The following is a 12458-nucleotide window of genomic DNA, read 5'->3' as shown; positions in this document are numbered from 1 at the left end:
GAGACTTTGGCGCATCAGTAAAACAAATATTTAAAGATAAAAAATTATTTTTCGGTGGAGTTTGATTTTTATATATATATGTGTATAGGACATCATGAATACATCCATGTTGTTTTAATTTTGCCTCTTTTAAATGTATTTATTTATATTTTCAATTAGTGCCATTTAAATAAATTTGCATTAATTTTGGCAGCCCTAATATCTACAAATCAAAAAGTTACCTTTTAAAAGTTTTACATAAAATAGACAGTGTTCCCTGTATCAGTGAGATCTCTAGAGCAGACATTTAGATGTGTTCAACATTCTGAAATTTTCTGCTCACAGTAGTAAAAAGAGTGGCTATTTTATTTCTATTTTATCTGTTAGCTTCAATTAATCAGGCTATTTTTTTCTAAACTATCTTTCCAACAAAGCATTCTACCCACGCTACTGTTGTTACTCAATAATTTTTTACACATTCTTTGTAAACTTTAGAGTGCTGTGTGTAAAAACCCCTGGAGTCAGCAGTTTCTGAAATACATAAACCAGCCTGTCCAGTGCCAATAACTCTGCCTAACTCATATATATATGGTTTTTAGGAAGTAGGAGGCGTGTTGAGTCCCAGCTGTGAATCAAATGTGTGAGCATGTAAAGCATGAGGGTCTACTCCTGTATGCATGTTCTACTTTTCCTCCTCAGTAGGCTGCACAATGCCTAGAAGATGTTAGAGAGATGGAGTTGACGTTACCTGCCATGATCCAGCTGAGCTACATTGCAGTTTATTTTTACTTTCAAGTTGATTTGCTCATATTTTAGTTGGCTTGCATGCCAAAAATTGTAGTGCTTAAAATTGCTATAAAACAAAAACTCACAGACCTTTTCTCTCCATGCTCTGCATCTTGTGTCCTTGTATCCAGTTTTTCTGATATTATTTAATTGGCTATCACAAAAATTTTGACATTGACAATTTTTATTTTTTGCATTTAACAACATACATAGCAGTACAAACTGGAGTGCAGCAGAGCAGCATTCAAAAATATCTATTAATATGTAAATGAATTCAGCTATTTTTTCTAAATGCATCACAATACAGGGTTATTAAAAAAATGTTTACGATTTCATTATGCAATATTTTATTAAGGAAAAGTAATAAAAAAATCCAGCCAAGTCATAAGTATTATACTCACAATCAACTTAGATTACTCCTCTTTTAAATGGTCTCTGACTCATTCCATGACGATGCTTGAGAACTGAAGCAATGCGTCATGATATCGGTTCATTCTTTTTGTATACCCGTGTATTAAGATCATCATAAGTGGAAGAGTGTTTAGTGTGCTGCTTATTCTACCAATGTATGACGAACATTGTGCTGTGGTGCTATTGTGAAACTTGACCCTGTCGATAATGATAATATAGCTGACTGCTCCATGTTTGGTGTCACTTGAAGGAATTAATCCTGATCTAATGAACATTTATTTGACTACATTTTATTTTGTGCAAGACAGGCCAAAATGTTGCCAACTGACCTCTAACGCCCATATGTGCTTCCTGAATATCCAGTTCAGTTGCAGATTTAGTCCCACTTTTGGTGTATCTCTTTGGGTTATTTAGTTTCACTAAAGACAATTCTTAATGCTACAGAATACAAAGACATTCTACACAATAGTGTGCTTCAACCTTTTCGAGAACAGTTTTGGGAAGAACGACATATAAATGAGAAATAACAAACAAAATAAAAACAGGTGTATTAAATAATAAAAGTGGTTTAATGATTTCATAGTTGTGTGAAAAAATAAATCAAATAATGCAACAGTATTATTATTATGTATATAAGTCCAAACTGGACATTTCCTGTGTAGTTTTTTACAGTAGGTGAAAATCCACAGTACTGAATAATATACTTCAAAATAAACAACAGTAAATAAACTGCAACTTTAAAGGTTCTTATTAAAAGAATTATAACAATTATGCACCATTTACTGAATTATTTAATAAGATATGAATTTCTGCACTTATTAGTAGACTTCAGAATTCAGAGAAAGAAAAAAATGCATATATACATATGAAAAATAAAATCCTTCATATTTTCAATATTTCTTTCAAAATTTCATATTGACATAAAACATACTATACATATTCACTTAATTTAAAGGTTCATAGCTTCTTTTTTTCTATTTATTTACAAAGATCAGTTTTGTAAAGGTGCATTTCTAAGGAAGATAAATCACAAATATATAGTTTCTATAATATTTATTGCAATAATATTCTTGATACGTCAACTGCAAAAAAAATTTAATTAAAAGACTATTTAGAATTTAATGTTTTGCGAATAGTCATTAAATCATCTCAACTAAACAATAAAATTAAACATTACTCACAATGAATCACTTACGGGAGAGAGGATGTTATTATATTATTGCGCACATGTCAAATGTTCAAGTATTAAAAATAAACACAGTTTAATTTTTTTTTTTATCATTTATGTTAAAATGCTTTTTAGTCAATATTTTGTAAAGGTAAAGCACAGATGTTCTATTGTGTCAGGTTTCAAGCTTCTGCAGATTTTATTTGGCAATACAAGGTCATGGAGACAGCCATGGCAAAGAGCTTAAAGAAAAAAGAGAAAGAAATTATTTTTGAGAAATGACAAAATCTTACAATAATATGATCTATAAACCATAACCCTCTTTACACCAAATTTTGAAGCAAGAATTCTTGCATTGTTGAGTACTAGGCAAAGACAGGGGAGTGGCCAAATTACCTCAAGTGCTGCGATGCCCAAGGCAACAGCTATGATGATGACTGTATTTGAGTCAACAAATTTTATCAGTACAGGGTAACATCCAATAACATTCTGTAAAAGAAAAAGAAAAAACCAAAATCATATAAACAGAAAACAGACAAAAGCAAGGCTGAGATAGTTATCACATTCTAGAATTATACTGAATTATATTTTCACATTCTAGAAAGAAGTCGTAACAAATTTGTGAAATGCATTTTTTTGTCATTATTGAGTTGTAAAAATGTATATATATATATATATATATATATATATATATATATATATATATATATATATATATATATATATGACAATGCTTAAAACAAATCACAACACACTCTCACACTAGCTAACTAGTCCATGTTTTATTTGGTCATTTTGTGGACTTGTAGACTGTCCCTGCTCACTGAAATAAACAAAGATCTATAGGATTTACCGCAACTGTAGCATTAAACTGTCTACAGGGTTGAACCAGACAGCACTGGCTTGGATACAGATTGTTGTTTTGGACGTAAGGAGAACCTGTGAAATCTGTATAGTTGTTGAATCCACAGCAATTTAGCTAAGAAAACAAAGAGAGAGGGGTGTGTTAAGCACAAGGCATAGATATTAGCATTTAAATTCTCTTATTATAAGCAGGACTAACAGAGATTACTCACAAAAATACAACGTAACTACTCTTAGATTGTAAATACAGCAGGCAAGGTTTTCTTTACCAAAAATATGTCTTTAAGTTTTAGCAGCACATGTTATACAAACAAAAATGGCATCAAGATTGTCTATAGTTTATGACTAAATTTACCAACCAAGTCCATAGTAGCGTTCCAGAGTCCTGTAACATCTGGATTAGCACCGTAGTCTTTTCGAATGCTGTCCACTATAGTGGATCCCACTTGATTTACCAGATTTTGTATCTGAGAGACAGAATGTGCAACAGATATCATTTAGCAACAGGTGGTTTAAAGCAGCTCATTGCATCAGTAAATGTTCTTTGTGTTACTTACGAGTCCCTTGAAAACCAAAATCACAATTGCTCCAGCAACCTCAGCAATGAAGACTATCAGGATAATGACAAAGAACTGAGGGGAGAAAGAGCAGGCAAACAAACATGGTTGGTAAATAAAGCAAAACGAGGGCACCATACACTCACATGTGATAAAATATCTATCTGACTGGTGAATTTATTTGATGTGAATTCTGTGACCCCAAAGAATATATATTTAGTTGGTTAACTCAGTTTAAGCTTCAGCATTCCTGGACAACCCTTTGGTGCAGCGCCAATTCAGTTAATTAAAATAATTACATTTTTAGACTCAATCAAAATAAATTTTTTCCCACTTTACATTTTAGGTGACAAATGTTAATTCAGCAGCAACAATGTTTGACAGTGAAGACACCTGAGCAACCCTGATCCAATCTATTAAGTTTCTTTAGTTTAAAATGAATGGGAACTGGGCAATAATGACCTGCAAATATTGTGAGCTGAATCTCATGACATTTCAAAGGTCATATAACATCCAACAGGTAATCTGTGTAAGCTAGACTAGCTATAAAGATCCATGGGTGCTTTACATTATTAAAGCTATGCATCAAACATATATGTCACTAATGAAAGTAAAAGAAAAAAGAAAGGTGCTTTATACTTGTGCAGGTACTTTACAGCACAGTAAAATTCATTTTTCGCATATCCCAATGATGTTAGGTGATACTGGGGCTTGACCCCCCCCGACCTTCCGATCAGTAACCCAGAGCCTTAAACACTGAACTAGTAATTATTGACTGCTTTGTTAAATATATTAGATGCTGCTACAGATCACAGTGGATGCTTACAGCTTACAGGATAATGTGTAAAAACATCTTTGTAAGAAAACTAAGTAGTAAGAAACATATATGATTTATCAAGCTAACAAAATTAGCAAACTAGGGAAATTCCAGCATAATTTCCTAGCAAGTAAGCTAGCTAGCCAGCTAATGATCCATGATAGCAATTCTTTATGCACTTTTAATATATTGTATACTGTTATATAAATCAGGCTGTCTTTTACTTTAGCATTGCTAATGTGGTTAGGTATACGTTTTCAGATTAGTTGTTTCAATACTACACATGAGCTAGTAATAAAAAAGAAATAATCAAAATAATTTTAACACCTCACAAATGACAAAAATACTTTTAATTAATGGTAATTTTTATTAATATTTATTTGTTAGCAATACTTGTACTTAACAAGGTATCTGTTCTACCAGTATCACCACTGCTTGAACTTTTATAAACTCTTAATCTAATTGTATTTGTACTCTTAATTCTATATTATTATCCTTTCTAGTACTTTCGGTCACTGTTTAATTTTGCTCTAGGAACAAAGCTAACCATTTGTATGGATTAAAGTCTGTGTTAAAAGAACGTAATGTAATATCATCTGCAGAAAAGGGACAAAACTTTACGTCACACTTTTACAGAGTTGAAAGGTAGGATCTTTGCCATTACATGTTTAAAATTAACTTTCTGTGTGACTGAATGTAAACTGTATTGTGTAGTTTCATGCTTGAATATAAACAAACACAGATTAAAAGCCCGACCCTAGCTGGTAAGGACACTATTAATAGTGCTGTATTAGTGCTGTATTATTAGTAATAATACTGTACAACTAGTAGAAAATAAAAATGTTCCTCAAAGATTATAAGTTTCCTAATTACTTCATGATAGAGAAAAGTGGTTCAGTACTTCATAGTTTTTAAGAGTTTTCACTAGCTTCATTTAATTCTCTTCAGATCGGAGAGAAGCACTATGTTTTTAGAATTATAATAAAGTCCACACATCCAACCCTGTAGCTGAGGCAGCAGACTTACTGTAAGCAGCATACACCGGCTCTCGCGAACAGCGCCACAGCAGCCCAGAAAGCCAAGCAGCAGCAGCACGCTTCCCACAGCAATCAGCAGGTAACCTACATTCAGAACCTGCTTCAGCTCAGGTGGAGCCCCAGGCAGGACTTGTAGAGTGCTCATGATTGAGTATTTATCTACCTTCACCCAGATACCTACAGCCAAGATACCTGCTCCGGCCAACTGTGGAGGAGGGAGAAAGAAGTACAAAGAGAGAAATGAGTACACGAATAAAGAACGCTAGAACAGATTTTTGTTCTTTTATTAAAATGCACATAACTGATATATCAGCTGGCTCTTTATGTCTGCACTCTACACTATGTGTGGCATCTAGACAATTTTTATGTATGTTGTTTACCAAATCCACACAAAATCCACACAGGAATGTCATATGTACACTGTGAACACATTTTAATGGCTAATTTACGGGTAGTTGAAGTAAATACAAAATGTGCAACTTTGTTAGAAAATTGATTAAGTGCAATTAAGGCACTTTTTGTATTTTAATTTAGTGAAATATATTTTTACAACACTGGGGTGCTGTTGGGAGTACAACAAAAAGCAATTAGATATAGACCACCAACAGACCACCAACTACATCTCAGTGGCTTAAAGACAATATGTTGTTTTTTTAATTAGAAAAAAACAAGATATTCTATTAGAGTTAGTAACCTTGGACAATTTACCAGTAGATGACAACAATTTCTTCTGTACTTTAATTCTTTGCAATTTGTTGTTGGACACATGGGAAAGTTATAGTACAGTTATAGTATAGTTATAGTTATTTTCTGTTATAAGTTATACGTTTTGTTATCATGTTATTTAAGTTTTGTTTTGGTTGAGGAGTTACATAGTTATGTGTACATTATAAATGCGTTTTCAAATAAAAAAAGGAGAACATCACCCTTATCTTAACTTAAATAGAGGTCTGATCTATTGCATGTGTGAATAAAAGGTAAAAAAATAAAAAAAAAGAAACTAATTCCTAAAAACATGAATGACAGTGCAGATAGTTACTTTGGTTAATAATTTGTGTGGTGAAACAATTCTAACCATTAAAACCCTTACACAATTCTTTAACAATAGGAATCCTTGTTTGTGAATTCAGTTCAATGTTGCCTTAAAGGTTCAAAAATGTTATATGTGCAAGTGCAAAAATGATAATCATTCCATGTTAATGACAAACAGAAATAACATCTTCCGCTTCCTATGCCCGTGGATAAATTTCAGTACAATGAAAGCTGTTAATCTTTTGTCTGTTAGCATTTTGTCTGTAGACATGACTACATATCATGACTAAACATGACTTTGGACAGCCGGGCTGTAATAATAAAAAAAACCCCCAAAAAAACACAAATGAGGCCATTTTAACATCAAGTCAGACCAAGTGGGCACCTCTACCTACCTGTTACCCTGCTAGTTCAAAAAGTGCCAATCAGACATTTTAGCTTAGGCATATTACATGGGTGCTTTGTAAAGGACTGGGCTATGGATAAAAATTGGAAGGGGGCTATATTTATTTAGATACTGAGTTTCAAAGCAGACTACACATTTAATTGCATATAGCAGATATGTTTATCCAACCATATCTGTAATCGAAACAAAATCCAGCACCCTTTTTATTAGCACAGGGCCTTCACTAAGATACTTAAAAAAGGTTCTACCATTAATTATTATATCCATTATACTTACAAAGATGATTCCATTGAAAATAAACATCATCGTTTTCAAAAATCTAAAGCAGGCCATCTTCACAATGTCTGGTATACCTGAAACAAACAAACATAAAGACAGGATTAAGCTACAAATCAAGTCAGTCCTCAACTAAATGAATTCTATTGGTCCATGTGTTCTGAGGTCCAAAGGATTAATAAGAATTTAATCTGATAGTGTAAAATTGGTCAGTGCAACACATATGCTACAATTTATTCCATGTTAACTGTTTTATTAAATAGGATGAGATTCTTAATTTTTTTAGCAAGGCCGCTAATTATTGCGAATTATATAGTTAATTAAATGATTTATCACATCCAGACAGACAACAGCAATGCAAATGTAACTATTCCAGCCACACCAAAAGATTTGTCAACCCTGAAAGCAATTACTGTACTTATTGTGTGAACATTGAAGAACATGATGTCATGGAAAGAGCAGGAGTGACATGGGGTCACAGTGAAAAGGGATTGTGGCAATCAACTCATGTAATCAGTGTTCACCCTTTTAGTGGAATGTATTACAGAAATAGTTTTTCTGTAATAATAATAATAAAAAAAATGTTTCCTTCTTGTTCCCAACGAGTAAATGACATAAAGATTATAGGAAAGAGGAACAAAATTAATTCTATCTTACCCATATTATGATCCATTTGTAAACAGTGTCAAATATCAGAAAACAAGGAAACAAATCCCCAACAACATACATGACAGTGCAGGTTTATATAGTACCATGTGGTTGCTAATTTGCATAATGGTGCATTTCTTAACACAATAACCACATACACTAAATCTAAAGGAATGCATAAGTCATTAATGTGTGTACATATGATAATGCAACTCGAGAGGGCCTTTTTTTTTTTCTTTAAGTTACCAACGTTAGCTTCAGAACAGAACAAACGTTCTGTTATATGGCGCTGCTCTGTTATGCCACTACAAAGATGTCCAAAGTGACCAATAAATAAAAGATAACTACATAATAATTACAGAAACATTTAGAAGAATTACACTGCCACTTCAGATTAAATAAAATCCGCCTAGTCTGGTTTGTTTATAAAAGCATTTCTGAATTGATACTAAGGTTAATACTAAGAGTAAACTTATTTTTAAAGAAGATACACATACAGACTATTAGAACAGAACAAGTAATTAATTTATTAATGAATAATTGTTACATTTACATATTTATGAAGTGGTGTGATTAAAAAAGTTGGTAAACAAATGATCTATAACACAGTCTATCAGCCTGTGCTCAGGCAGATGGTGTCTGGACAAACTAAAATGGACTCCATCTTGTGCCTTGCGGGTAAAAGAAAAAAGCCAGACAAGCAAATGTAGAATTAATATCTATTAATAAATGCAATTATATCCGTGTTTATCAGGGGAACAGCATGATTTGGATATTTCATGTTTTTAAGTCATGTATTTTAAATATACTTTCAAATCGAAATAGCATTATTTTCAAGATAAGGTTACTTTTTGCATCATGTACTTACACTTAAGGGTAAATATTTTGAATCTAGACATTTTTACACGTCCAAAGTACACTAAAACCCTAAAAACATCAGGCTACTCTGCCTTGTTTGATGTCAAGGCATGTGGTTTTCCATTCATCATGCAAATTGTGGTTTTAAAGTAACCTGAACCAGGAACTTGAATTAAAATTTCTACCAGCTGCTCCAGACGCATTGCAATCATGCAAACTGCCAGTGCATATAATGAAAACGACTACTGTAATATTATTAGCCTATATCATGTCTTATACTGTATGTTTTCTATACTTATATGAGGTCACTATATATGTTTGAAAATGGATTCATTTTTACATTCTATTTAACATGTTTGCTTTTGTGTTGGGACCATGGGAACCATGAAAAATTGCGACCCGAGAGCCAAGAGACAGCTGAGTTATAGAGAGTTAGATTTCCTAAAATTCAGACCAAAATTGTCACCTTCGTGGTAATCAGCAGTTATGATCAGCTTCATTATACTGTCTCGGATATCGATTATTAGCATCTGTTTAAGTCATAAAAGTCTTGCATTTAAATAAATTTTGCGTGTCAAAGCTAAAATGTCAGATGCAAAACAATACATTTATTTGTACTTCCCTTCATAAAATAAAGCACAAATTACACAGGCTTTCTTTGGTTATGTCAATATTTATCTAGTGTTAGGTTAATCAGGGCAAACACTGAAATCTCAGGAGCTTTTAATTGCAGAAGCACTTATTTCTTTTCAATCTCCATAATATCTCCTATTACTTGCACGTCTGTATGCATAAAAAGAAGGAAACTACAAGTGCCCACAGTCCGTAACCGCATCATACTTGACCACCTCATGAGTTACTTCAGTGATTGATTAATTACCCAGTCACATGTGACCAGACTGAAGAAGTAAAAACAAAAACTAGGAACTGGAGTTTTGCTTCATCAACAAACATCATTTGATTTGCTTTGTATACATCATGATGGCTGCTGGAGTTTTACATAGACATTTGAATTAGTGAGTAACCTGATGAGATCAAAAATGCTCATGCTTTGTATACGCAAACATTAGAAGCAGACATACAGGTTCAGCTGTCTTTTAAAAATCAAGCTCTTGATGCATAATTGCAATAGAACCATTATACAACAATCACTGACAAGACATGCTAATGAGGCTCTCCTGTCTTCATTTAAGTTTATGTGACTTTCTTTGGCTCTTTAATTCTGATGAGCAGTGAGCTGGAAGTTCTTGTCACACCTGGTGACGGACGTTTCCTGGAGATGGCTAAACTGGTGGAGAACCCTTGAGACCCCAGAAATGAAAACGCCAAGCCAATTACATAATTGCAATTTTAAAGGTTTGTTAAAGACACCTCTATTATATATAATTAAAGAATAAACAAATCTGAAACAACATCAAAATAAATACAAATCAGTATCTACATATGCTTCAAATGTAAAACAATGATACGCTGTCTATTTGGTGGTATTTTGTGTTTGATGAATAAACCTGCTCCAGGAACAATCATGTAATACAGAGCAAAAGATAAAGACTCTTACCTTTATTGAAGACTTAGAGATTGAAAAGAGACTAAGATTACAGGAAGCTGTGTTTATGAGAGTCCACAGAAAACTGAGCTAAAAGAAATGCACAGCACCAATTAGTCTATGCTACACTTCTGCCCGTATCACTCTGGCTCAACTGCAGCAAGTTTACAATTGCCACAGAGAGGTAGGGAGGGAGGAAGGGAGGAGAAAAGAGATGAAAGAGTGGGAATGACGGTTCTTTGTTCCCTGTGGAGAAAGTCCCACCTGAGAAAGGAGGGTTTGCATCGCAGTGGTGGCCATGACAATGAACAGTCTTGCAAGTATACACAACACATGACTCGTGTTTACTGGTTCGGAAAAGGATTTTGGGAAATAACGCTAAACTAAACAGTATGATATCATCATATCAGGACATGTGACCACTATTCATTCGGTACAGAAAGAAAAAGAAACACATTGGTACAGTAGCCTCAGATTCCTGTTCTTGAGTGACAGAACTGTTATAAATATAATCTTCTGCGGCTGAAGACATTCAATCTTGTGGTTCAAAATGTTGCACAATTTGAGATGTTTTTCGGCTTAACACAGTGTTGAGTCAGTGTCAGTTGAACCAGTCTATCCTCTCTCATCCGTTTGCTCACTGGATATTTGTGTGTACACCTTTCTGTGTACACTCTAGAGACTGTCATGCATGAAAACCTCAAGAGTTCAGCAGTTTCTGAATCAGCCAAACCGAACCAGCATGTCAGGCACTGAGGTCAAAGTCACTAAGACCAGAATTTCCCCATTCTTATGTTTGATATAAACATTAACTGAATCACTCAACAGTGTTAATAGCCTTCACTGTTTTCTTACAATTTAGTGATTGAATAAATGCATGAATCAACAGGACTTCTGTAGATGTTCTGTAGATACTGTTTCAATGCCTATCTAACAGCAGTGAGGAATCAGATAAGGGCAAAGGACTTACATTGGTCATTAAAACAAGTGCCGTTATTTGTATCTGATTTGTACATACAGTACAACATACTGTTCAATGTGCCTGGGCAAAACAGGATGATTCACATTAAAGTATGTATAGAAAAAAGCATTATAATCCTGCAACTTTCATCATATTTTTTTTCTACAAATGGTTTACCCAGGGTTTAACATGGCAGCCAAGCCCACAACTTGAAAGTCTGGTTTCACTTTGATAAAACCCACAAAGAGGTTCTATAACCACTGGTCAACAAAACAAGCCTAAATCTACTAGCCAGATCTTTTGTTATTCCACATTAAATACACTAACAAAAGAATAATTTAATCTGGGGGAGTGGCAAACTGTAAGTCTTTCACAAGTTAATAGAACCAAAAAAAAAACAAAAGGGAAACAACCTAGTGAACTAAATGGACTATTTTGGAGCATAAAATTAAATATTTCAAATCCCTGATATAAAATTAAGACAGCATAATGTTATGTTCATTCAGTCTCGAACCTTTCAAGAATCATCGGATATATGTTTGAATTCATGCAAATTCTAGACTATAATAATTTGCACACCCACACACAGTCTGGGGATATGCTTTATTTGGCGTAACAAATATTCAAGCTCTCTGTAAGAGCTTAAGCTACTGTAGAAAAGAATTTCCCCAGAATAAGCTGTCATCATTTACAGTATTATACTTTCCACTCAACTTAAGTAAAATAAAACATATCATAATGAACTTTTTCAGAAAAAAAACACACCAGAATTATAGTGCTGTTATTTCTCGTTGAACATAATGATTGTCAATTTAAATTATATGGTTTCGGTCATAAAAAAAAAAAAAGGAATGAGAAATGTAATAGTAACTGATTTCCCTAAAAACTAATGTACTGTAATCCAGTCACTTCCTTGTAAGGATAACAATAGCAGTCTATTCAGAACATTAAGCAGGTAAGTGAGGTTCCAAACACTTCCTTCTTTCCAATTCGAGAACATTGAGAAAGGGCAGTAAACTTTATATGTAAATACATTAACATTTTTATGGGACAACCCATTAGTGCATTTACACCTAATGAAATGCTCATCTAAGTGTATGTAGGACTGAAAA

General features: G+C 33.5%; 1 protein-coding gene across 1 annotated transcript; it reads right to left on the bottom strand.

Moving 5' to 3' along the window:
• Window positions 1-1722: 1722 nt before the first annotated feature.
• Window positions 1723-10592, bottom strand: tspan35 (tetraspanin 35). The gene is made up of 8 exons (XM_046865447.1): window positions 10398-10592; window positions 7334-7410; window positions 5609-5824; window positions 3766-3840; window positions 3568-3675; window positions 3198-3323; window positions 2741-2833; window positions 1723-2586 (listed from the first exon to the last, which is right to left on the bottom strand). The coding sequence occupies exons 2-8, from the start codon at window positions 7388-7390 to the stop codon at window positions 2527-2529; spliced, it is 735 nt and encodes a 244-aa protein (XP_046721403.1). The 5' UTR covers window positions 7391-7410; window positions 10398-10592; the 3' UTR covers window positions 1723-2526.
• Window positions 10593-12458: the final 1866 nt, after the last annotated feature.

Source organism: Silurus meridionalis, chromosome 14 (assembly GCF_014805685.1).
Source record: "Silurus meridionalis isolate SWU-2019-XX chromosome 14, ASM1480568v1, whole genome shotgun sequence".
In the NCBI taxonomy this organism is placed as follows: Eukaryota; Metazoa; Chordata; class Actinopteri; order Siluriformes; family Siluridae; genus Silurus; species Silurus meridionalis.
This window is presented reverse-complemented; position numbering and strand designations above follow the sequence as displayed.